Source organism: Rhamphochromis longiceps, linkage group LG22 (genome assembly GCF_057381845.1).
Source record: "Rhamphochromis longiceps isolate RC_006_pf linkage group LG22, R_longiceps_female_GT1.1, whole genome shotgun sequence".
NCBI classification, from domain to species: domain Eukaryota; kingdom Metazoa; phylum Chordata; class Actinopteri; order Cichliformes; family Cichlidae; genus Rhamphochromis; species Rhamphochromis longiceps.
In genome coordinates, this window is record NC_140577.1 from 1,066,858 (window position 1) to 1,092,297 (window position 25,440).

At 46.6% G+C, this 25,440-nt stretch overlaps 1 protein-coding gene across 1 annotated transcript in view; it reads right to left on the reverse strand.

Annotated features, from left to right (window-relative positions):
* Positions 1-24,606, reverse strand: part of LOC146643020 (uncharacterized) — a 41,448-nt gene extending 16,842 nt beyond the window's left edge. Inside the window, 19 exon segments of the mRNA XM_085396884.1 lie at positions 101-540; positions 1,453-1,775; positions 1,941-2,298; positions 3,781-3,961; positions 4,955-5,254; positions 5,459-5,637; positions 5,752-6,347; positions 6,489-6,946; positions 8,009-8,172; positions 8,311-8,799; positions 9,829-10,173; positions 10,363-10,533; positions 11,029-11,972; positions 12,663-13,194; positions 13,417-13,712; positions 14,670-15,131; positions 15,816-16,134; positions 23,996-24,245; positions 24,390-24,606. Coding sequence (XP_085253010.1) covers positions 101-540; positions 1,453-1,775; positions 1,941-2,298; positions 3,781-3,961; positions 4,955-5,254; positions 5,459-5,637; positions 5,752-6,347; positions 6,489-6,946; positions 8,009-8,172; positions 8,311-8,799; positions 9,829-10,173; positions 10,363-10,533; positions 11,029-11,972; positions 12,663-13,194; positions 13,417-13,712; positions 14,670-15,131; positions 15,816-16,134; positions 23,996-24,245; positions 24,390-24,606 — 7,024 coding nt within the window.
* Positions 24,607-25,440: the final 834 nt, after the last annotated feature.

Here is a 25,440-nt window from a genome sequence, read left to right on the forward strand (position 1 = left end):
TTGTTGTTGTTGTTGTTGTTGAGGAAGCTGTGCTTGTTGTTGGGGCAGCTGTGGTTGTTGTTGGTGCAGTTGTGGCTGTTGTTAGGGCGGCAGTTGTGGTTGGAGCAGTTGTAGTTGTTGTTGGAGCAGCTGTAGTTGTTGTTGGAGCAGCTGTGGTTTTTGTGGGTGCAGTTGTGGTTGTTGTTGGAACAGCTGTAGTTGTTGTTGGAGCAGCTGTGGTTGTTGTTGGGGCAGCTGTAGTTGTTGTTGGAGCAGCTGTGGTTGAGGGAGTTGTTGTTGTTGTTGTTGTTGTTGAGGAAGTTGTGGTTGTTGTTGGGGCAGCTGTAGTTGTTGTGGGTGCAGCTGTGGTTGAGGGTATTATTGTTGTTGGGGAAGCTGTGGTTGTTGTGGGTGCAATTGTGGTTGTTGTTGGAGCAGCTGTAGTTGTTGTTGGAGCAGCTGCAGTTGTGGCCACAGTTGTGGTTGTTGTTAGAGCAGTTGTGGTTGTTGTTGGAGCAGCTGTAGTGGTTGTTGGAGCAGCTGTGGTTGTTGTGGGTGCAGCTGTGGTTGAGGGTGTTGTTGTTGTTGGTGGTGGCAAAGCTGTGGTTGTTGTTGGAGCAGCTGTAGTTGTTGTGGGTGCAGCTGTGGTTGAGGGTGTTATTGTTGTTGGGGAAGCTGTGGTTGTTGGGGAGACAGTTGTGGTTGTTGTTGGAGCAGTTGTGGTTGTTGTTGGAGCAGCTGTAGTTGTTGTTGGAGCAGCTGTGGTTGTTGTGGGTGCAGTTGTGGTAGTTGTTGGGGCGGCAGTTGTGGTTGTTGTTGGAACAGCAGTAGTTGTTGTTGGAGCAGCTGTGGTTGAGGGTGTTGTTGTTGTTGTTGGTGGCAAAGCTGTGGTTGTTGTTGGGGCAGCTGTAGTTGTTGTTGGCGAAGCTGTGGTTGAGGGAGTTGTTGTTGTTGTTGTTGTTGTTGATGAAGCTGTGGTTGTTGTTGGGGCAGCTGTGGTTGTTGTTGGTGCAGTTGTGGCTGTTGTTACGGCGGCAGTTGTGGTTGGCGCAGTTGTGGTTGTGGGTGTTGGAGCAGCGGTTGTTGTTGTTGGAGCACCTGTAGTTGAGGGTGCAGTTGTTGTTGTTGTTGCTGTTGGGGAAGCTGTGGTTGTTGTGGCCTCAGTTGTGGTTGTTGTGGCCTCAGTTGTGGTTGTTGTTGGAGCAGTTGTGGTTGTTGTTGGAGCAGCTGTAGTTGTTGTTGGAACAGCTGTAGTTGTGGCCACAGTTGTGGTTGTTGTTGGAGCACCTGTAGTTGAGGGTGCAGTTGTTGTTGTTGTTGCTGTTGAGGAAGCTGTGGTTGTTGTTGGAGCAGCTGTGGTTGTTGTGGTTGCAGCTATGGTTGAGGGTGTTGTTGTTGTTGTTGGGGAAGCTGTGGTTGTTGTTGGAGCAGCTGTGGTTGTTGTTGGCGAAGCTGTGGTTGTTGTGGCCTCAGTTGTGGTTGTTGTTGGAGCAGTTGTAGTTGTTGTTGGAGCAGCTATGGTTGTTGTGGGTGCAGTTGTGGTAGTTGTTGGAGCAGCTGTGGTTGTTGTTGGAGCAGCTGTGGTTGAGGGTACAGTTGTTATTGTTGTTGGAGCATTTTTTGTTGAGGCCGCAGTTGTGGTTGTTGTTGTTGGGGCAACAGTTGTGGTTGTTGTTGTTTGGGCAACGGTTGTGGTTGTTATTGGAGCAGCTGTAGTTGTTGTTGGAGCAGTTGTGGTTGTTGTGGGTGCAGTTGTGGTTGTTGTTGGAGTAGATGTTGTTATTGTGGGTGCAGTTGTGGTAGTTGTTGGAACAGCTGTAGTTGTTGTGGGTGCAGCTGTGGTTGAGAGTGTTGTTGTTGTTGGTGGTGGCAAAGCTGTGGTTGTTGTTGGAGCAGCTGTAGTTGTTGTTGGAGCAGCTGTGGTTGAGGGTGTTGTTGTTGTTGTTGTTGGTGGCAAAGATGTGGTTGTTGTTGGAGCAGCTGTAGTTGTTGTTGGAGCAGCTGTGGTTGTTGTGGGAGCAGCTGTAGTTGTTGTGGGTGCAGCTGTGGTTGAGGGTGTTATTGTTGTTGGGGAAGCTGTGGTTGTTGTGGGTGCAATTGTGGTAGTTGTTGGGGAGACAGTTGTGGTTGTTGTTGGAGCAGCTGTAGTTGTTGTTGGAGCAGCTGCAGTTGTGGCCACAGTTGTGGTTGTTGTTAGAGCAGTTGTGGTTGTTGTTGGAGCAGCTGTGGTTGTTGTTGGAGCAGCTGTAGTGGTTGTTGGAGCAGCTGTGGTTGTTGTGGGTGCAGCTGTGGTTGAGGGTGTTGTTGTTGTTGGGGAAGCTGTGGTTGGTGTTGGAGCAGCTGTAGTTGTTGTTGGAGCAGCTGTGGTTGTTGTGGGAGCAGCTGTAGTTGTTGTTGGAGCAGCTGTGGTTGTTGTTGGGGCAGCTGCAGTTGTGGCCACAGTTGTGGTTGTTGTTGGAACAGCTGTAGTTGTTGTTGGAGCAGCTGTGGTTGTTGTTGGGGCAGCTGTAGTTGTTGTTGGAGCAGCTGTGGTTGAGGGAGTTGTTGTGATTGTTGGGGCAACAGTTGTGGTTCTTGTTGTTTGGGCAACGGTTGTGGTTGTTGTTGGAGCAGCTGTAGTTGTTGTTGGAGCAGCTGTGGTTGTTGTGGGTGCAGTTGTGGTAGTTGTTGGGGCGGCAGTTGTTGTTGTTGTTGGAACAGCTGTAGTTGTTGTTGGAGCAGCTGTGGTTGAGGGTGTTGTTGTTGTTGTTGGTGGCAAAGCTGTGGTTGTTGTTTGAGCAGCTGTAGTTGTTGTTGGCGAAGCTGTGGTTGCTGTGGCCTCAGTTGTGGTTGTTGTTGGAGCAGTTGTGGTTGTTGTTGGAGCAGCTGTAGTTGTTGTTGGAGCAGCTGCAGTTGTGGCCACAGTTGTGGTTGTTGTTGGAGCACCTGTAGTTGAGGGTGCAGTTGTTGTTGTTGTTGCTGTTGAGGAAGCTGTGGTTGTTGTTGGAGCAGCTGTGGTTGTTGTGGTTGCAGCTATGGTTGAGGGTGTTGTTGTTGTTGTTGGGGAAGCTGTGGTTGTTGTTGGAGCAGCTGTGGTTGTTGTTGGAGCAGCTGTGGTTGTTGTGGGTGCAGCTGTGGTTGTTGTTGGAGCAGCTGTAGTTGTTGTGGGTGCAGCTGTGGTTGAGGGTGTTGTTGTTGTTGTTGTTTGGGAAGCTGTGGTTGTTGTTGTAGCAGCTGTAGTTGTTGTTGGGGCAGCTGTAGTTGTTGTTGGAGCAGCTGTGGTTGAGGGAGTTGTTGTTGTTATTGTTGTTGTTGTTGTTGTTGTGGAAGTTGTGGTTGTTGTTGGGGCAGCTGTAGTTCTTGTTGGAGCAGCTGTGGTTGAGGGAGTTGTTGTTGTTGTTGTTGTTGTTGTGGAAGTTGTGGTTGTTGTTGGGGCAGCTGTAGTTGTTGTTGGAGCAGCTGTGGTTGAGGGAGTTGTTGTTGTTTTTGTTGTTGTTGATGAAGCTGTGGTTGTTGTTGGGGCAGCTGTGGTTGTTGTTGGTGCAGTTGTGGCTGTTGTTACGGCGGCAGTTGTGGTTGGCGCAGTTGTGGTTGTGGGTGTTGGAGCAGCGGTTGTTGTTGTTGGAGTACCTGTAGTTGAGGGTGCAGTTGTTGTTGTTGTTGCTGTTGGGGAAGCTGTGGTTGTTGTGGCCTCAGTTGTGGTTGTTGTTGGAGCAGTTGTGGTTGTTGTTGGAGCAGCTGTAGTTGTTGTTGGAGCAGCTGCACTTGTGGCCACAGTTGTTGTTGTTGTTGGAGCAGCTGTGGTTGAGGGTGTTGTTGTTTTTGTTGTTGAGGAAGCTGTGGTTGTTGTTGGAGCAGCTGTAGTTGTTGTTGGAGCAGCTGCAGTTGTGGCCACAGTTGTGGTTGTTGTTGGAGCAGCTGTAGTTGTTGTTGGAGCAGCTGCAGTTGTGGCCACAGTTGTGGTTGTTGTTGGAGCAGCTGTGGTTGTTGTGGGAGCAGCTGTAGTTGTTGTGGGTGCAGCTGTGGTTGAGGGTGTTATTGTTGTTGGGGAAGCTGTGGTTGTTGGGGAGACAGTTGTGGTTGTTGTTGGAGCAGTTGTGGTTGTTGTTGGAGCAGCTGTAGTTGTTGTTGGAGCAGCTGTGGTTGTTGTGGGTGCAGCTGTGGTTGTTGTTGGAGCAGCTGTAGTTGTTGTGGGTGCAGCTGTGGTTGAGGGTGTTGTTGTTGTTGTTGTTTGGGAAGCTGTGGTTGTTGTTGGGGCAGCTGTAGTTGTTGTGGGAGCAGCTGTGGTTGTTGTTGGGGCAGCTGTAGTTGTTGTTGGAGCAGCTGTGGTTGAGGGAGTTGTTGTTGTTGTTGTTGTTGAGGAAGTTGTGGTTGTTGTTGGGGCAGCTGTAGTTGTTGTTGGAGCAGCTGTGGTTGAGGGAGTTGTTGTTGTTGTTGTTGTTGTTGTTGATGAAGCTGTGGTTGTTGTTGGGGCAGCTGTGGTTGTTGTTGGTGCAGTTGTGGCTGTTGTTACGGCGGCAGTTGTGGTTGGCGCAGTTGTGGTTGTGGGTGTTGGAGCAGCGGTTGTTGTTGTTGGAGCACCTGTAGTTGAGGGTGCAGTTGTTGTTGTTGTTGCTGTTGGGGAAGCTGTGGTTGTTGTGGCCTCAGTTGTGGTTGTTGTTGGAGCAGTTGTGGTTGTTGTTGGAGCAGCTGTAGTTGTTGTTGGAGCAGCTGCACTTGTGGCCACAGTTGTTGTTGTTGTTGGAGCAGCTGTGGTTGAGGGTGTTGTTGTTTTTGTTGTTGAGGAAGCTGTGGTTGTTGTTGGGGCAGCTGTAGTTGTTGTTGGCGAAGCTGTGGTTGTTGTGGCCTCAGTTGTGGTTGTTGTTGGAGCAGTTGTGGTTGTTGTTGGAGCAGCTGTAGTTGTTGTTGGATCAGCTGCAGTTGTGGCCACAGTTGTTGTTGTTGTTGGAGCAGCTGTGGTTGAGGGTGTTGTTGTTTTTGTTGTTGAGGAAGCTGTGGTTGTTGTTGGGGCAGCTGTAGTTGTTGTTGGAGCAGCTGTAGTTGTTGTTGGAGCAGCTGTGGTTGAGGGTGTTGTTGTTGTTGTTGGTGGCAAAGCTTTGGTTGTTGTTTGAGCAGCTGTGGTTGTTGTGGCCTCAGTTGTGGTTGTTGTTGGAGCAGTTGTGGTTGTTGTTGGAGCAGCTGTAGTTGTTGTTGGGGCAGCTGTAGTTGTTGTTGGAGCAGCTGTGGTTGTTGTTGTTGGAGCAGCTGTGGTTGTTGTGGGTGCAGTTGTGGTTGTTGTTGGAGCAGCTGTGGTTATAGTGGGTGCAGTTTTGGTAGTTGTTGGAGCAGCTGTACTTGTTGTGGGTGCAGCTGTGGTTGAGGGTGTTGTTGTTGTTGGGGAAGCTGTGGTTGGTGTTGGAGCAGCTGTGGTTGTTGTGGCCTCAGTTGTGGTTGTTGTTGGAGCAGTTGTAGTTGTTGTTGGAGCAGCTGTGGTTTTTGTGGGAGCAGCTGTAGTTGTTGTTGGAGCAGCTGTGGTTGTGGCCACAGTTGTGGTTGTTGTTGGAACAGCTGTAGTTGTTGTTGGAGCAGCTGCAGTTGTGGCCACAGTTGTGGTTGTTGTTGGAACAGCTGTAGTTGTTGTTGGAGCAGCTGTGGTTGTTGTTGGGGCAGCTGTAGTTGTTGTTGGAGCAGCTGTGGTTGAGGGAGTTGTTGTTGTTGTTGTTGTTGAGGAAGTTGTGGTTGTTGTTGGGGCAGCTGTAGTTGTTGTGGGTGCAGCTGTGGTTGAGGGTGTTATTGTTGTTGGGGAAGCTGTGGTTGTTGTGGGTGCAATTGTGGTAGTTGTTGGGGAGACAGTTGTGGTTGTTGTTGGAGCAGCTGTAGTTGTTGTTGGAGCAGCTGCAGTTGTGGCCACAGTTGTGGTTGTTGTTAGAGCAGTTGTGGTTGTTGTTGGAGCAGCTGTAGTGGTTGTTGGAGCAGCTGTGGTTGTTGTGGGTGCAGCTGTGGTTGAGGGTGTTGTTGTTGTTGGGGAAGCTGTGGTTGGTGTTGGAGCAGCTGTAGTTGTTGTTGGAGCAGCTGTGGTTGTTGTGGGAGCAGCTGTAGTTGTTGTTGGAGCAGCTGCAGTTGTGGCCACAGTTGTGGTTGTTGTTGGAACAGCTGTAGTTGTTGTTGGAGCAGCTGTGGTTGTTGTTGGGGCAGCTGTAGTTGTTGTTGGAGCAGCTGTGGTTGAGGGAGTTGTTGTGATTGTTGGGGCAACAGTTGTGGTTGTTGTTGTTTGGGCAACGGTTGTGGTTGTTATTGGAGCAGCTGTAGTTGTTGTTGGAGCAGTTGTGGTTGTTGTGGGTGCAGTTGTGGTTGTTGTTGGAGTAGCTGTAGTTATTGTGGGTGCAGTTGTGGTAGTTGTTGGAACAGCTGTAGTTGTTGTGGGTGCAGCTGTGGTTGAGGGTGTTGTTGTTGTTGGTGGTGGCAAAGCTGTGGTTGTTGTTGGAGCAGCTGTAGTTGTTGTTGGAGCAGCTGTGGTTGAGGGTGTTGTTGTTGTTGTTGGTGGCAAAGATGTGGTTGTTGTTGGAGCAGCTGTAGTTGTTGTTGGAGCAGCTGTGGTTGTTGTGGGAGCAGCTGTAGTTGTTGTGGGTGCAGCTGTGGTTGAGGGTGTTATTGTTGTTGGGGAAGCTGTGGTTGTTGTGGGTGCAATTGTGGTAGTTGTTGGGGAGACAGTTGTGGTTGTTGTTGGAGCAGCTGTAGTTGTTGTTGGAGCAGCTGCAGTTGTGGCCACAGTTGTGGTTGTTGTTAGAGCAGTTGTGGTTGTTGTTGGAGCAGCTGTAGTGGTTGTTGGAGCAGCTGTGGTTGTTGTGGTTGCAGCTGTGGTTGAGGGTGTTGTTGTAGTTGTTGGGGAAGCTGTGGTTGTTGTTGGAGCAGTTGTGGTTGTTGTTGGAGCAGCTGTAGTTGTTGTTGGAGCAGCTGTGGTTGTTGTGGGTGCAGCTGTGGTTGTTGTTGGAGCAGCTGTAGTTGTTGTGGGTCCAGCTGTGGTTGAGGGTGTTGTTGTTGTTGTTGTTTGGGAAGCTGTGGTTGTTGTTGGGGCAGCTGTAGTTGTTGTGGGAGCAGCTGTGGTTGTTGTTGGGTCAGCTGTAGTTGTTGTTGGGGCGGCTGTGGTTGTTGTTGGGGCAGTTGTGGCTGTTGTTACGGCGGCAGTTGTGGTTGGCGCAGTTGTGGTGTTGGTTGTTGGAGCAGTGGTTGTTGTTGTTGGAGCACCTGTAGTTGAGGGTGCAGTTGTTGTTGTTGTTGCTGTTGGGGAAGCTTTGGTTGTTGTTGGAGCAGCTGTAGTTGTTGTTGGAGAAGATGTGGTTGTTGTGGGTGCAGTTGTTGTTGAGGGTGCAGTCGTGGTTGTTGTTGGCGCAGCTGTAGTTGTTGTTGGAGCAGCTGAGGTTGAGGGAGTTGTTGTTGTTGTTGTTGTTGAGGAAGCTGTGGTTGTTGTTGGGGCGGCTGTGGTTGTTGTTGGTGTAGTTATGGCTGTTGTTACGGCGGCAGTTGTGGTTGGCGCAGTTGTGGTTGTGGGTGTTGGAGCAACGGTTGTTGTTGTTGGAGCACCTGTAGTTGAGGGTGCAGTTGTTGTTGTTGTTGCTGTTGGGGAAGCTGTGGTTGTTGTTGGAGCAGCTGTAGTTGTTGTTGGAGAAGATGTGGTTGTTGTGGGTGTAGTTGTTGTTGAGGGTGCAGTTGTGGTTGTTGTTGGAGCAGCTGTAGTTGTTGTTGGAGCAGCTGTGGTTGTTGTGGTTGCAGCTGTGGTTGAGGGTGTTGTTGTTGTTTTTGGGGAAGCTGTGGTTGTTGTTGGAGCAGCTGTAGTAGTTGTTTGAGCAGCTGTGTTTGTTGTGGGTGCAATTGTGGTAGTTGTTGGGGAGACAGTTGTGGTTGTTGTTGGAACAGCTGTAGTTGTTGTTGGAGCAGCTGAGGTTGTTGTTGGAGCAGCTGTGGTTGAGGGAGTTGTTGTTGTTGTTGTTGTTGAGGAAGCTGTGCTTGTTGTTGGGGCAGCTGTGGTTGTTGTTGGTGCAGTTGTGGCTGTTGTTAGGGCGGCAGTTGTGGTTGGAGCAGTTGTAGTTGTTGTTGGAGCAGCTGTAGTTGTTGTTGGAGCAGCTGTGGTTTTTGTGGGTGCAGTTGTGGTTGTTGTTGGAACAGCTGTAGTTGTTGTTGGAGCAGCTGTGGTTGTTGTTGGGGCAGCTGTAGTTGTTGTTGGAGCAGCTGTGGTTGAGGGTATTGTTGTTGTTGGGGAAGCTGTGGTTGTTGTGGGTGCAATTGTGGTAGTTGTTGGGGAGACAGTTGTGGTTGTTGTTGGAGCAGCTGTAGTTGTTGTTGGAGCAGCTGCAGTTGTGGCCACAGTTGTGGTTGTTGTTAGAGCAGTTGTGGTTGTTGTTGGAGCAGCTGTAGTGGTTGTTGGAGCAGCTGTGGTTGTTGTGGGTGCAGCTGTGGTTGAGGGTGTTGTTGTTGTTGGGGAAGCTGTGGTTGGTGTTGGAGCAGCTGTAGTTGTTGTTGGAGCAGCTGTGGTTGTTGTGGGAGCAGCTGTAGTTGTTGTTGGAGCAGCTGCAGTTGTGGCCACAGTTGTGGTTGTTGTTGGAACAGCTGTAGTTGTTGTTGGAGCAGCTGTGGTTGTTGTTGGGGCAGCTGTAGTTGTTGTTGGAGCAGCTGTGGTTGAGGGAGTTGTTGTGATTGTTGGGGCAACAGTTGTGGTTCTTGTTGTTTGGGCAACGGTTGTGGTTGTTGTTGGAGCAGCTGTAGTTGTTGTTGGAGCAGCTGTGGTTGTTGTGGGTGCAGTTGTGGTAGTTGTTGGGGCGGCAGTTGTGGTTGTTGTTGGAACAGCTGTAGTTGTTGTTGGAGCAGCTGTGGTTGAGGGTGTTGTTGTTGTTGTTGGTGGCAAAGCTGTGGTTGTTGTTTGAGCAGCTGTAGTTGTTGTTGGCGAAGCTGTGGTTGTTGTTGGCGAAGCTGTGGTTGTTGTGGCCTCAGTTGTGGTTGTTGTTGGAGCAGTTGTGGTTGTTGTTGGAGCAGCTGTAGTTGTTGTTGGAGCAGCTGCAGTTGTGGCCACAGTTGTGGTTGTTGTTGGAGCACCTGTAGTTGAGGGTGCAGTTGTTGTTGTTGTTGCTGTTGAGGAAGCTGTGGTTGTTGTTGGAGCAGCTGTGGTTGTTGTGGTTGCAGCTATGGTTGAGGGTGTTGTTGTTGTTGTTGGGGAAGCTGTGGTTGTTGTTGGAGCAGCTGTGGTTGTTGTTGGCGAAGCTGTGGTTGTTGTGGCCTCAGTTGTGGTTGTTGTTGGAGCAGTTGTAGTTGTTGTTGGAGCAGCTGTGGTTGTTGTGGGTGCAGTTGTGGTAGTTGTTGGAGCAGCTGTGGTTGTTGTTGGAGCAGCTGTGGTTGAGGGTGCAGTTGTTATTGTTGTTGGAGCATTTTTTGTTGAGGCCGCAGTTGTGGTTGTTGTTGTTTGGGCAACGGTTGTGGTTGTTATTGGAGCAGCTGTAGTTGTTGTTGGAGCAGTTGTGGTTGTTGTGGGTGCAGTTGTGGTTGTTGTTGGAGTAGCTGTAGTTATTGTGGGTGCAGTTGTGGTAGTTGTTGGAACAGCTGTAGTTGTTGTGGGTGCAGCTGTGGTTGAGGGTGTTGTTGTTGTTGGTGGTGGCAAAGCTGTGGTTGTTGTTGGAGCAGCTGTAGTTGTTGTTGGAGCAGCTGTGGTTGAGGGTGTTGTTGTTGTTGTTGGTGGCAAAGATGTGGTTGTTGTTGGAGCAGCTGTAGTTGTTGTTGGAGCAGCTGTGGTTGTTGTGGGAGCAGCTGTAGTTGTTGTGGGTGCAGCTGTGGTTGAGGGTGTTATTGTTTTTGGGGAAGCTGTGGTTGTTGTGGGTGCAATTGTGGTAGTTGTTGGGGAGACAGTTGTGGTTGTTGTTGGAGCAGCTGTAGTTGTTGTTGGAGCAGCTGCAGTTGTGGCCACAGTTGTGGTTGTTGTTAGAGCAGTTGTGGTTGTTGTTGGAGCAGCTGTAGTGGTTGTTGGAGCAGCTGTGGTTGTTGTGGTTGCAGCTGTGGTTGAGGGTGTTGTTGTAGTTGTTGGGGAAGCTGTGGTTGTTGTTGGAGCAGTTGTGGTTGTTGTTGGAGCAGCTGTAGTTGTTGTTGGAGCAGCTGTGGTTGTTGTGGGTGCAGCTGTGGTTGTTGTTGGAGCAGCTGTAGTTGTTGTGGGTCCAGCTGTGGTTGAGGGTGTTGTTGTTGTTGTTGTTTGGGAAGCTGTGGTTGTTGTTGGGGCAGCTGTAGTTGTTGTGGGAGCAGCTGTGGTTGTTGTTGGGTCAGCTGTAGTTGTTGTTGGGGCGGCTGTGGTTGTTGTTGGGGCAGTTGTGGCTGTTGTTACGGCGGCAGTTGTGGTTGGCGCAGTTGTGGTGTTGGTTGTTGGAGCAGTGGTTGTTGTTGTTGGAGCACCTGTAGTTGAGGGTGCAGTTGTTGTTGTTGTTGCTGTTGGGGAAGCTTTGGTTGTTGTTGGAGCAGCTGTAGTTGTTGTTGGAGAAGATGTGGTTGTTGTGGGTGCAGTTGTTGTTGAGGGTGCAGTCGTGGTTGTTGTTGGCGCAGCTGTAGTTGTTGTTGGAGCAGCTGAGGTTGAGGGAGTTGTTGTTGTTGTTGTTGTTGAGGAAGCTGTGGTTGTTGTTGGGGCGGCTGTGGTTGTTGTTGGAACAGCTGTAGTTGTTGTTGGAGCAGCTGTGGTTGAGGGTGTTGTTGTTGTTGTTGGTGGCAAAGCTGTGGTTGTTGTTTGAGCAGCTGTAGTTGTTGTTGGCGAAGCTGTGGTTGTTGTGGCCTCAGTTGTGGTTGTTGTTGGATTAGTTGTGGTTGTTGTTGGAGCAGCTGTAGTTGTTGTTGGAGCAGCTGCAGTTGTGGCCACAGTTGTGGTTGTTGTTGGAGCACCTGTAGTTGAGGGTGCAGTTGTTGTTGTTGTTGCTGTTGAGGAAGCTGTGGTTGTTGTTGGAGCAGCTGTGGTTGTTGTGGTTGCAGCTATGGTTGAGGGTGTTGTTGTTGTTGTTGGGGAAGCTGTGGTTGTTGTTGGAGCAGCTGTGGTTGTTGTTGGCGAAGCTGTGGTTGTTGTGGCCTCAGTTGTGGTTGTTGTTGGAGCAGTTGTAGTTGTTGTTGGAGCAGCTGTGGTTGTTGTGGGTGCAGTTGTGGTAGTTGTTGGAGCAGCTGTGGTTGTTGTTGGAGCAGCTGTGGTTGAGGGTGCAGTTGTTATTGTTGTTGGAGCATTTTTTGTTGAGGCCGCAGTTGTGGTTGTTGTTGTTGGGGCAACAGTTGTGGTTGTTGTTGTTTGGGCAACGGTTGTGGTTGTTATTGGAGCAGCTGTAGTTGTTGTTGGAGCAGTTGTGGTTGTTGTGGGTGCAGTTGTGGTTGTTGTTGGAGTAGCTGTAGTTATTGTGGGTGCAGTTGTGGTAGTTGTTGGAACAGCTGTAGTTGTTGTGGGTGCAGCTGTGGTTGAGGGTGTTGTTGTTGGTGGTGGTGGCAAAGCTGTGGTTGTTGTTGGAGCAGCTGTAGTTGTTGTTGGAGCAGCTGTGGTTGAGGGTGTTGTTGTTGTTGTTGGTGGCAAAGATGTGGTTGTTGTTGGAGCAGCTGTAGTTGTTGTTGGAGCAGCTGTGGTTGTTGTGGGAGCAGCTGTAGTTGTTGTGGGTGCAGCTGTGGTTGAGGGTGTTATTGTTGTTGGGGAAGCTGTGGTTGTTGTGGGTGCAATTGTGGTAGTTGTTGGGGAGACAGTTGTGGTTGTTGTTGGAGCAGCTGTAGTTGTTGTTGGAGCAGCTGCAGTTGTGGCCACAGTTGTGGTTGTTGTTAGAGCAGTTGTGGTTGTTGTTGGAGCAGCTGTAGTGGTTGTTGGAGCAGCTGTGGTTGTTGTGGTTGCAGCTGTGGTTGAGGGTGTTGTTGTAGTTGTTGGGGAAGCTGTGGTTGTTGTTGGAGCAGTTGTGGTTGTTGTTGGAGCAGCTGTAGTTGTTGTTGGAGCAGCTGTGGTTGTTGTGGGTGCAGCTGTGGTTGTTGTTGGAGCAGCTGTAGTTGTTGTGGGTCCAGCTGTGGTTGAGGGTGTTGTTGTTGTTGTTGTTTGGGAAGCTGTGGTTGTTGTTGGGGCAGCTGTAGTTGTTGTGGGAGCAGCTGTGGTTGTTGTTGGGTCAGCTGTAGTTGTTGTTGGGGCGGCTGTGGTTGTTGTTGGGGCAGTTGTGGCTGTTGTTACGGCGGCAGTTGTGGTTGGCGCAGTTGTGGTGTTGGTTGTTGGAGCAGTGGTTGTTGTTGTTGGAGCACCTGTAGTTGAGGGTGCAGTTGTTGTTGTTGTTGCTGTTGGGGAAGCTTTGGTTGTTGTTGGAGCAGCTGTAGTTGTTGTTGGAGAAGATGTGGTTGTTGTGGGTGCAGTTGTTGTTGAGGGTGCAGTCGTGGTTGTTGTTGGCGCAGCTGTAGTTGTTTTTGGAGCAGCTGAGGTTGAGGGAGTTGTTGTTGTTGTTGTTGTTGAGGAAGCTGTGGTTGTTGTTGGGGCGGCTGTGGTTGTTGTTGGTGTAGTTATGGCTGTTGTTACGGCGGCAGTTGTGGTTGGCGCAGTTGTGGTTGTGGGTGTTGGAGCAACGGTTGTTGTTGTTGGAGCACCTGTAGTTGAGGGTGCAGTTGTTGTTGTTGTTGCTGTTGGGGAAGCTGTGGTTGTTGTTGGAGCAGCTGTAGTTGTTGTTGGAGAAGATGTGGTTGTTGTGGGTGTAGTTGTTGTTGAGGGTGCAGTTGTGGTTGTTGTTGGAGCAGCTGTAGTTGTTGTTGGAGCAGCTGTGGTTGTTGTGGTTGCAGCTGTGGTTGAGGGTGTTGTTGTTGTTTTTGGGGAAGCTGTGGTTGTTGTTGGAGCAGCTGTAGTAGTTGTTTGAGCAGCTGTGTTTGTTGTGGGTGCAATTGTGGTAGTTGTTGGGGAGACAGTTGTGGTTGTTGTTGGAACAGCTGTAGTTGTTGTTGGAGCAGCTGAGGTTGTTGTTGGAGCAGCTGTGGTTGAGGGAGTTGTTGTGTTTGTTGTTGTTGAGGAAGCTGTGCTTGTTGTTGGGGCAGCTGTGGTTGTTGTTGGTGCAGTTGTGGCTGTTGTTAGGGCGGCAGTTGTGGTTGGAGCAGTTGTAGTTGTTGTTGGAGCAGCTGTAGTTGTTGTTGGAGCAGCTGTGGTTTTTGTGGGTGCAGTTGTGGTTGTTGTTGGAACAGCTGTAGTTGTTGTTGGAGCAGCTGTGGTTGTTGTTGGGGCAGCTGTAGTTGTTGTTGGAGCAGCTGTGGTTGAGGGAGTTGTTGTTGTTGTTGTTGTTGAGGAAGTTGTGGTTGTTGTTGGGGCAGCTGTAGTTGTTGTGGGTGCAGCTGTGGTTGAGGGTGTTATTGTTGTTGGGGAAGCTGTGGTTGTTGTGGGTGCAATTGTGGTAGTTGTTGGGGAGACAGTTGTGGTTGTTGTTGGAGCAGCTGTAGTTGTTGTTGGAGCAGCTGCAGTTGTGGCCACAGTTGTGGTTGTTGTTAGAGCAGTTGTGGTTGTTGTTGGAGCAGCTGTAGTGGTTGTTGGAGCAGCTGTGGTTGTTGTGGGTGCAGCTGTGGTTGAGGGTGTTGTTGTTGTTGGGGAAGCTGTGGTTGGTGTTGGAGCAGCTGTAGTTGTTGTTGGAGCAGCTGTGGTTGTTGTGGGAGCAGCTGTAGTTGTTGTTGGAGCAGCTGCAGTTGTGGCCACAGTTGTGGTTGTTGTTGGAACAGCTGTAGTTGTTGTTGGAGCAGCTGTGGTTGTTGTTGGGGCAGCTGTAGTTGTTGTTGGAGCAGCTGTGGTTGAGGGAGTTGTTGTGATTGTTGGGGCAACAGTTGTGGTTCTTGTTGTTTGGGCAACGGTTGTGGTTGTTGTTGGAGCAGCTGTAGTTGTTGTTGGAGCAGCTGTGGTTGTTGTGGGTGCAGTTGTGGTAGTTGTTGGGGCGGAAGTTGTGGTTGTTGTTGGAACAGCTGTAGTTGTTGTTGGAGCAGCTGTGGTTGAGGGTGTTGTTGTTGTTGTTGGTGGCAAAGCTGTGGTTGTTGTTTGAGCAGCTGTAGTTGTTGTTGGCGAAGCTGTGGTTGTTGTGGCCTCAGTTGTGGTTGTTGTTGGAGCAGTTGTGGTTGTTGTTGGAGCAGCTGTAGTTGTGGCCACAGTTGTGGTTGTTGTTGGAGCACCTGTAGTTGAGGGTGCAGTTGTTGTTGTTGTTGCTGTTGAGGAAGCTGTGGTTGTTGTTGGGGCAGCTGTGGTTGTTGTGGTTGCAGCTATGGTTGAGGGTGTTGTTGTTGTTGTTGGGGAAGCTGTGGTTGTTGTTGGTGCAGCTGTGGTTGTTGTTGGCGAAGCTGTGGTTGTTGTGGCCTCAGTTGTGGTTCTTGTTGGAGCAGCTGTGGTTGTTGTTGGAGCAGCTGTGGTTGAGGGTGCAGTTGTTATTGTTGTTGGAGCATTTTTTGTTGAGGCCGCAGTTGTGGTTGTTGTTGTTTGGGCAACGGTTGTGGTTGTTATTGGAGCAGCTGTAGTTGTTGTTGGAGCAGTTGTGGTTGTTGTGGGTGCAGTTGTGGTTGTTGTTGGAGTAGCTGTAGTTATTGTGGGTGCAGTTGTGGTAGTTGTTGGAACAGCTGTAGTTGTTGTGGGTGCAGCTGTGGTTGAGGGTGTTGTTGTTGTTGGTGGTGGCAAAGCTGTGGTTGTTGTTGGAGCAGCTGTAGTTGTTGTTGGAGCAGCTGTGGTTGAGGGTGTTGTTGTTGTTGTTGGTGGCAAAGATGTGGTTGTTGTTGGAGCAGCTGTAGTTGTTGTTGGAGCAGCTGTGGTTGTTGTGGGAGCAGCTGTAGTTGTTGTGGGTGCAGCTGTGGTTGAGGGTGTTATTGTTGTTGGGGAAGCTGTGGTTGTTGTGGGTGCAATTGTGGTAGTTGTTGGGGAGACAGTTGTGGTTGTTGTTGGAGCAGCTGTAGTTGTTGTTGGAGCAGCTGCAGTTGTGGCCACAGTTGTGGTTGTTGTTAGAGCAGTTGTGGTTGTTGTTGGAGCAGCTGTAGTGGTTGTTGGAGCAGCTGTGGTTGTTGTGGTTGCAGCTGTGGTTGAGGGTGTTGTTGTAGTTGTTGGGGAAGCTGTGGTTGTTGTTGGAGCAGTTGTGGTTGTTGTTGGAGCAGCTGTAGTTGTTGTTGGAGCAGCTGTGGTTGTTGTGGGTGCAGCTGTGGTTGTTGTTGGAGCAGCTGTAGTTGTTGTGGGTCCAGCTGTGGTTGAGGGTGTTGTTGTTGTTGTTGTTTGGGAAGCTGTGGTTGTTGTTGGGGCAGCTGTAGTTGTTGTGGGAGCAGCTGTGGTTGTTGTTGGGTCAGCTGTAGTTGTTGTTGGGGCGGCTGTGGTTGTTGTTGGGGCAGTTGTGGCTGTTGTTACGGCGGCAGTTGTGGTTGGCGCAGTTGTGGTGTTGGTTGTTGGAGCAGTGGTTGTTGTTGTTGGAGCACCTGTAGTTGAGGGTGCAGTTGTTGTTGTTGTTGCTGTTGGGGAAGCTTTGGTTGTTGTTGGAGCAGCTGTAGTTGTTGTTGGAGAAGATGTGGTTGTTGTGGGTGCAGTTGTTGTTGAGGGTGCAGTCGTGGTTGTTGTTGGCGCAGCTGTAGTTGTTGTTGGAGCAGCTGAGGTTGAGGGAGTTGTTGTTGTTGTTGTTGTTGAGGAAGCTGTGGTTGTTGTTGGGGCGGCTGTGGTTGTTGTTGGTGTAGTTGTTGTTGAGGGTGCAGTTGTGGTTGTTGTTGGAGCAGCTGTAGTTGTTGTTGGAGCAGCTGTGGTTGTTGTGGTTGCAGCTGTGGTTGAGGGTGTTGTTGTTGTTTTTGGGGAAGCTGTGGTTGTTGTTGGAGCAGCTGTAGTAGTTGTTTGAGCAGCTGTGTTTGTTGTGGGTGCAATTGTGGTAGTTGTTGGGGAGACAGTTGTGGTTGTTGTTGGAACAGCTGTAGTTGTTGTTGGAGCAGCTGAGGTTGTTGTTGGAGCAGCTGTGGTTGAGGGAGTTGTTGTTGTTGTTGTTGTTGTTGAGGAAGCTGTGCTTGTTGTTGGGGCAGCTGTGGTTGTTGTTGGTGCAGTTGTGGCTGTTGTTAGGGCGGCAGTTGTGGTTGGAGCAGTTGTAGTTGTTGTTGGAGCAGCTGTAGTTGTTGTTGGAGCAGCTGTGGTTTTTGTGGGTGCAGTTGTGGTTGTTGTTGGAGCAGCTGTGATTGTTGTTGGAGCAGTTGTGGTTGTTGTTGGAGCAACTGCAGTTGTGGCCACAGTTGTGGTTGTTGTTGGAGCAGCTGTGGTTGAGGGTGTTGTTGCTGTTGTTGTTGTTGAGGAAGCTTTGGTTGTTGTTGGGGCAGCTGTAGTTGTTGTTGGAGCAGTTGTGGTGGTTGTTATGGTAGCTGTGGTTATTGTGGGTGCAGTGGTAGTTGTTGTTGGAGCAGCTGTAGTTGTTGTGGGTGCAGCTGTGGTTGAGGGTGTTGTTGTTGTTGTTGGGGAAGCTGTGGCTGTTGTTGGAACAGCTGTAGTTGTTGTTGGAGCAGCTGCAGTTGTGGCCACAGTTGTGGTTGTTGATGAAGCAGTTGTGGTTGTTGTTGGAGCAGCTGTAGTTGTTGTTGGAGCAGCTGTGGTTGTTGTGGGGGTAGCTGTGTTTGTGGGTGCAGCTGTTGTAGTTGTTTGAGCAGTTGTTGCTATCACTGTGGTTGTTGTTGGAGCATCTGTAGTTGTTACCGCAGTTATGGTTGTTGTTGGGGCTGCAGTTGTTGATATTGGTGTGGTAGCTGTGCAGACTTAGTAGAAACTATTTTGTTATTTTTACATGTGGTTAGATAATTAAACTAAATATAACAGTTTCTCATGAATATACGTTTGTCTTACCAACAAATAGAAGAAATCTGACACCAATCTTTTCACCCATGGTGATCGTGTTTCCCTGTTGCCTTCTCTAAAAATGATAATTGATGTGGATAACATGTATTAGAGAGCCTAAAAACATAATCTGTCCACAATAGAAATTTTATTTTGTTTAACCATCCATAGAATAAAAAATTTTATTTCATTAAAAACTTTAAACATTAAAGTTCTAACATATTCCTTTTTTAATTCATGATGGAAACTTTACATTTAAAAGTCCCTTGTATTCTTTCTAGTCATAAATATTTTTCCTACCAGGGCTTTCTCGGTATACTTCTGCAACTTTTCACTTTTCTTTAGTTCATAATAGTTTCACAATTAGTCTACATGTTTCAGTACACTGTTTGTTTGAACGAAAAGCATAGTATTAATAATGGATGACAGAAAAAACTTTATAGTTGATTGGTCATCAAAGTATCATTGAATATTAGAGAAAGGGATGATTATGGATCCGAGATTCAGTTAGACATGCTGTACATCATGTTGAATGCGATATTGTAAACCATTATTCTCTCAAACACCTTAAGTTTTCTTCCTAGTATTTTTGAAACAAAAAACTTTCCAGGAGAAAAAAATAGGCAAAGAAGTTATAAATAAATACATTTTTGTTAATATTTTATCAGTGATTTTTTGAACGTCGTTGAGTAACTCATGTGTGACTCAATATATTCTAAACTGATTACAGAAGGAAAAAAGAACACACAAAAACAGTTCACCTTAAATATCACATGTTGATGTCAGTTATTTCTTTTTTTATAGGATTACTTACATATTACTTCTCTGCTTGTATGTCGTCTTCTGAAGTGGAAGAAAGTGCTTTCTGATTTGAGCTCCTCCTTTTATGAGCAGGCAAATATGTGCAGGTGGAGCAATGGTAGTTATTGTCATGGTTAAAGGTGTGTGCATTAACCATCCAATTACCTTTCTCCTATTGTCCTCCTGCCAAATCTTGATTGAGGTTTTCATTATAATGCATGACAGGTTAAATAAAAATAAGTACAATGAACCATCATACATCTATAGTAGCATTAAACAACCAGTAGGTGGCAGGGTATGGAATGGCACATCAGTGACACAAATACACTGACACAAATACAAGAAAACAAACAGAGAACAAAAAATCAAAATCCTTATCCGAAAACTACAAGACTTCAGCCATAAAGAATGCAAGATTAAGGATACTCTTAACTAAGAATAAGGAATTGCAATTCAAAATACTGAGTCAAAGACCCAGGACCATGACATAGAATGCCTTTTGGACACCTCCTAGGTGAGGTGCGGCTCACCTCACCTAGGAGATATTCTTGATCCCTACTGGGAGGAGCTCCCAGGGCAGACTCAGGACTTTGTGGAGAGATTATATCTGAACGACTCTGTGTTCCTCCTGATCAGCCAGAACAGCCAGCTGGTGAGAGGTAAGTCCGGGTTCCTCTGCTCAGACTGATGCCCCACAGCAAAAACCTGAATAAGCGGTGGAAAATTAATGGATTGATGCTTTTAAAGTAGACCCTAAACTTAAGGAAAAGGCTCATCATAACACTCCAAAGTAAGTTAAGGAACAAGTTGTAGTAAAGCACATAAAACAAGTAAAATGCCAAGCATTGTTTTAGTCTCTTTTACATCAAGTTCATACAAACCCTACCTTTATTCTGCAGATTCTACTCTTGGTTCCGAGAGGAGAAAAATAGATTTCAGTGTAGTGGCAGCCTATCCTATCCTATCCTATCCTAGCCAACCCATCTGAGATGGCAAAGCACTTTACACAACTTGCCTCATTCACCCATTCATACAAGCACTCTTTTTAGACACTTCTTCTGCACAAGTGCTTTCTATCTAACATTTATTCTTTGATGGATCCATTGGACAGCAACTTGCCCAAGGACATGTAGCGGACTGGAACAGATGAGGATCAAACCACAGAGCTTCCCATTAGTAGATGAGCTGTTCTACGTCCTTAGCCGCAGCCAGGAGCCACACGGGTGACTGCGGAATAAATGCTACCATTCATATCAATCCATAAGTTCTTTTTCAAATGTCCACTGACATTTTAAGAGTGCTACAGGAAAGCACACAAAACATTCATCAAATGCTTGTCAAAATCATTTGGGGATTTTTTTTTCACCCATTTTTATGAGGTGATTTTATGTTGTTCCACCTAACTTCACTAACTCCCCATCTGCTCACCTCATTTTTCCTTCCAGTCTCTAACTTTGACTACCTTCACTGTTACCTGTTTCTTTTCGGTCTCTCCTTTTGTCTTTTTGCTGTTTCAGCTTCTCTGTCCTTCATCTGCAGTATTTGTGCTGTCACAATATATACCAGAATATAAAATATACACACAGTAAGACAATAAAAGTACATCAGCTCCTTGGCTGGCAGCTACCGATATACCAGTGTACTGTGGCTCAGAAAGCTAATAATAATAAGCTAATAATGGCTAGTGATGTAGCTGATCCAGCTAACGTGTACTATTACCTATTTAGAGAACAAATATAGATAAGCAGACGTTATTCAATTTACAGTATATAAAGTTTCGGCTGTGCAGCAGCATAAGTCATATTTGAGAATAACAAGGCATTCACAACGCCTCTGTGTGAGAGCAGTGTAACATCATTTTTTGTACTCTGTTATAGCCTTTTATCTTATATCTTGTATTTAAACCTTGTTGTAAAGCTCTTTGGTGTACCTTCGGTTTTAAATGTGCTTTATAAATAAAGTTGTATTGTATTGTATCATGAGATCAAGAATAGTGGAATTAAAAGTTGTTTTCATTCTGACCTGCAGTAGCTTCAATAAACAAAAAAACATTAATCAAACTATGTCAGAAAAAAATTATAATCAAATGCATGACTTTTGCTTCTGTTCTACTTAGTTTTAGGACTTGAAAGATTTAAGCCAATAGAGCAAATATTCTGTTTATTCAGTAGTTTGCTGGGACCTAGCAGGAAACACACACACACACGCAGATTCAGTGTCTGTAACCCTGTGATCTCTCCAGGGTGTTCCCTGCTTCTCTTACAGCAGTTACAGTATATACCACATTGCTACGTACTGAATAGTGATGTGTCGGTCGCGAACAAAATGGCTCTTAGAGCAGTCTTTGAAGTGAACGACGCAAGCTGGCTCCTTAGTGGGAGCCATGTTTTGTTTTGTTTTTTCTTTCTCTCACCCTCTCTCTTGCACTTTTTCCCGCTTCACTCCGCACGTGAGCCTTGTGCTTGCACTGGGCACAGGAACAGAGCGGGAGGGAAAGAGAGAGAAAGAAGGCCAGGGACAACAACGTCACATTAGAAAGGTATGGTAATCATCCACAACTATATACAGTTGATAAAGGATTCAGAAAGTTTATTCATGCAGGCCCATATGACAGATAATGTGCATCTTCTTTTTGTTTTCATATTATAATTTAGATTTAATTGTGTTGTGGTTTGCTATGTTTTGTGTTGTTTCACTTTAAATTTGTTTAAAAGGAAAAAGCTGAAAATTTAAATAGTTAAAAGTTGAAATGTTCTTTGTATTATATGATTTATTTATTACATTTTATGTGGAGTGAATAAATGAAAGTATATTTAAGGTGGCCCATGAGACAAAACACATACAAGCTCCAAAACACGTAAAAACTCAGAAGCACGTACAAACTCCAAAACACAACAGAAGTGCTCCAGGATGCTAGGGGGCAGTGTTGAGCTTTTGTTACCTAGAGGCTACACAAGCCAAGAAGTACCAACGACCGGATTTGGTGTGTGGTACTAACAGGTAAATAAAAATAAATTGTAAATTATTTGAATATATATGAGTGCTTGTGTATAAATATACACATATCAGGGCTCTAGAGTGCGACCAATTTGGTCGCAAATGCGACCAAATTTTTCAGTGGTGTGACTAAAAAAAAAAATTTGGTTGCACCTGTGCGACCAACTGTTCGGGTAGCAAAAAAAAAAAAAAAATCTGCAACCTTCCCTGTGGTCAACAACAGACACACATTTTGCCCCTATCATGGACTAAACCAATCAGAGATGGTAAGGGGCGGGACCTCTCTGATTGGCCGTGGTCCAGTTGAAAGTGCAGGTGGAAGTGGGAGGTGAGTAGCTTGAATAAAGCGATATCAATTCATTAAATCCTGAATCGACTTTTAAATATAACCGTGTTTTGCCAGAAACGCCAGATTCTCAGATTAAAGCTCACAAAACCATTTCAACAACAACCAAACAGCAGATGAGAGCAGGTACACGGACTCCGCACAAAGACGTAAACACAGACCGACGCATCAGAATCAGCTTTGTCTTTCTCGGCTTTCTCACCCGACGGCCCGCAGACGGACACGCTGTCGGAGCTCAGCGATTCTGATGCGTCCGGTCCGCGCTGTGTTTACGTCTTTTTGCGCTGATTCTGAGCTGCAGGTTTTGTCTCTCCAACCAAAATTCACCGAGCCAGCAGCAAAAGAAGCAGCAAACTGCGCTTCACATTTGATCAATGCGTCATGAATTTTGCTGTTTTGCTTCCACGACTATTAAAATCACACTCCATGCACAGCTTTCTTTCAAAAGAGGAGTGAAATGTCATGAACCGAAGTTCCACGCACAAGCTGGACCCAGGAGCAGAACACACACACACAGCAGTACAAGAGAACAAAAAATAAACTTTATTATAACTGAGGGTGTCCCGGGAGGGTAGAAGGGAAAAAACGCACGGAACCAGAAAAACCGAGGGACCGGGAGGTGAATCGCGCAGGAACGCCGAGAGCGGGACTGTGGGAGGCTGAAACAGAAAAGGGAAAAAAGGATTATTGGGGTGTGGGAAAACGGCAGCATACGAAGGGAAGTAGAGTACGCGTCTTACGATGATAGCGGGGCCGAGGGAACCGGAGGGAGGGGTGAGGGTCCGTGGGGAGAAGCTTCAGAAAGGTCGAGGCGGCTGGGGCTGATTTTGATCCAAATTCCGGACAGGCAGGTGGACAGGCTGGTGGCTCAAACACGCCGAGCTGTGATCTGAGTATACAAGGCAGAGTTAGTGTTAGTTCACACGGATAGGTTTACATAAGGGCTTTCCCGCAGGTGTACGTTACCGCAGAAGGACGACTACGGACTGGCGTGGAGCAGCAGGCTGGGCAGGATTAAATAGTCCACCTGGTGATCGCCCGGGATGGGATGCAGGTGTGGAGTTAGCAGCCACGCCCACGGGAGTGGGCATCCCATCAGCACCTCGGACGCTGGGCCGCGGACCATGACATGAAAGAAGCCATCTATGTCCACTGTGAGCGACCATCTTTGAACAGAGGCGGGGTTTACGACACCAACTCTCTGCCATCTATAATCCAGTTTTGAGATCCTCCCCAGGCGCCTTAACGCCCACTCACATCCTGGGCCATCTGACCTCAGGAATTCGCATGATAAGGTGGGGCCAGGTTTCACAATGAACACACCCAAAACTGTGGCTGATTGGGACCCACACCCAGTTTCACACCTTGGCTCAGGCGATTAGAGGGTCCTTTTGTCCCTCTGTGGGGGGAAACTCCCACTAGGTTTATATCTGGGACTCTCCACCATTTGACCTTAGAACTGAAGAAGCTTCTCGGATGAGAGGTGAAACGTCTTCAAGTAACTTAAAGAAGTCCAGACGCTTTTCTTTGCAAGCTCCTTTGACTTTACTAAACATAGATGTTTACATTTTTCATTTATTTTTTATATTGCAAACATTTGCACTGTTATCAGTATTTGCACACTATTTTATATTATTTTTTGAGCTTTTGATGTTTAAAGTCATTATTCAATACATTGTTATTGTTAAATAAATATCGTCAAATAATCGAGATCTCAATTTCAGTGAAAATAATCATGATTATCATTTTTGCCATAATCGAGCAGCCCTTCTCTCGGTGTTTGCTGATATCAAACTGTGGTATGAGGACCACTGTGGGTTAATCTTTCTAGTGATACTCAAAAGGTCTATCTTATAAAGTCTTTTTTTTTTTATTAAGACCTGGTTTAATTCTGGTATAGAACCAATTGAATATTTGTATATAATCCCTGCAACTGTCAGATTCTATAACAGGGATCACCAGCCTTTTTTAAAACTGAGAGCTAGATAAAATTGTGAACAGTTTGGTTCATCTTTAGTTATATGATAATAACAATTCTATCTTGATATGCTGTCTTATCACAGGTTAATTTTTCAAAAAAGGCCTGGGTCGTGTAGCAGCCAAAAACTCCTCCAGAGAGGCTGTCCTGGTGAGGGAGAAGTTCATGGCCCACTTCTCGGCGGAGGGAGCAGCGTCTTGGCAAACAAAAAAATAGCCCATTTAAAGTCTCAGTGACTTCCCCCACAACGGCTCTGAGCCACCCACAAACCTCTAAAGAGCGTTCCTGCCTTTCTAAAAATATTCTTAATAAATGGAGCTTGCCTCCAAAATAAACTAACCTCTCTTTATTCTCTTAAATAATTGGTCTTCACTATGTTCCTATATAGCAATATTTTTTTTTTATTAGTATAATATGAAATTAATTCTACATGTGTCAAATTGTGTGCCAATATTTGCTGGGTAGTAGAACTGAGACATTAGTCATTACAAAAATTTATTTGAAATAATATTAAAATTCTCAAACAGAAAAACATTAAACATAAATATATAAAATATAACTATTTACAGAGAAAGTATATACAGTGGTCCCTCATTTATTACAACAGGGGTTCTCAGAATAACTAGCCCTTCACCACGCACTTTATACACTTTTTGTCACACACATAAACATTAGTCACAGTTCTCACAAGTTGATTCTCAAAGTGCAAACTTTTCTAGATTTTAAAACGTAAAAGTATTATTATGCCGCGTTTTTTCTTTGTCTATGTGCCACTTTTGTGCGCCTTTTTCCCTCCCGGTGCAGGGGTCTATTTCCGAATGAGGGTTCATAGTTATGGGTGTTTTTGTGCTGTTTTTTTTTATTGGACGTGATGGTTATCAAAACCAAACATGATAAATTTGGCAAGCGCAGGAGACACGACACAGAAGGAGATTTGTCAATCAGGCTGCAGAATGCAATGTGCATTGTTGAAAGTTGTACCGTGCAATAAAAAAATCTGTGAAAAAGCAATTCAGCGACAGATGAACAGTGGGACCACTGTATACTGTTTATTAATAAACAATAACATATATACCTATATGACAACATACATAAATGAACTGCCTACATTAATTCATTGTAAACATACCTTCTGACTGGGACTCCCCTGCTGCCTCTGCGGGCTGTCCCTGGTCCTCGGGGGGGGATGTTCTCCACGGTCTTCACCATATTGCTGCTAATCTCCCGCGGGGTGAGGAAGGAGTCCAGAAACCCCATGACCACGAAGAACTTCCATCTCCTCCCTGATCCTGCTGCAGACCCACTCCTCTTTCCTTCTCCGTCCTCTTCTCTTTGTTGTATGTGTCCCTGAGGCTCTTCCACTTTCTCCTGCAGATGTCCTCTGAATAAACACATTATCTTGTTAGCGGAAAGGTATATGTTCATCAGTGGGAAAATAGCGGGACAGTAAGCGGGCTTGCTAGCTTTTGTGCGGCTTCCACGGGTCAGTCAAAAAATTTTAAAAGAGAAATGAATGAACTTACCAGGTTGCCCGATCTCTTCGCTTATCTTCTTCCAAGCTAGGTCCTTTTTATTCCTGTCACGGTACAGAAAGGAGATGGCGTCGTAAACCGTCACCAGGCTTCTGATTGGTTGTCGTGGCGCGACTTGACGCTGGAGTTCAGATTTTTCCAACTTGAGCGGTAGACGCGATACGGGCGAATACACAAAATATACTACTTGGACGCGTGACTGAGGCATTTTCGAGACACAAATCTGATTCTGAATTATCTGGTCGCGTCTATTGCGTTTGGTGTGAACGCACCGTTACACGCCTCTATGCAGCTTCTCTCTTCCTGTTACACCCCCCCCCCCCCCCCCCCCAAAAAAAAAAAAAAAACATCTCCACTGAGACTGTGTCAGCTCCAAAAAAGACAAAAAACAAACTAAAACCAGCAACAAACAACTTAACTAACCCTAACATAAAAAAATCACAAAGAAAGAACAATACAGTATCCACATCTGAAGCAAAGAGTAAAACAGTGAAATGTGGATTATTAAATATTAGGTCTCTCTCCTCCAAGTCTCTGTTAGTACATGACTTAATAATTGATCAACAAATTGATTTGCTCTGCCTTACAGAAACCTGGTTGCAGCAGGATGATTATGTTAGTTTAAATGAATCAACACCCCGAGTCATTCTAACTACCAGAAACCTCGAAGCACAGGCCGAGGGGGCGGTGTGGCAGCAATTTTTCACACCAGCCTATTAATCAACCAAAGACCCAGACAGACTTTTAATTCATTTGAAAGCCTGATGCTTCGCCTCGTCCACCCCAGCTGTAAAACTCAGAAACCAGTCTTACTTGTTATCATCTATCGTCCACCTGGGCCTTACACAGAGTTTCTGTCTGATTTCTCAGACTTTTTATCTAATTTAGTTCTGAGCTCAGATAAAATAATTATTGTGGGTGATTTTAACATCCATGCAGATGCTAAAAATGACAGCCTCAACATGGCATTTAATCTGTTATTAGTTTCCTGAAAACCCTCTCCTGTCTGATCATTTCCTGATAACATTTACATTTACAATAA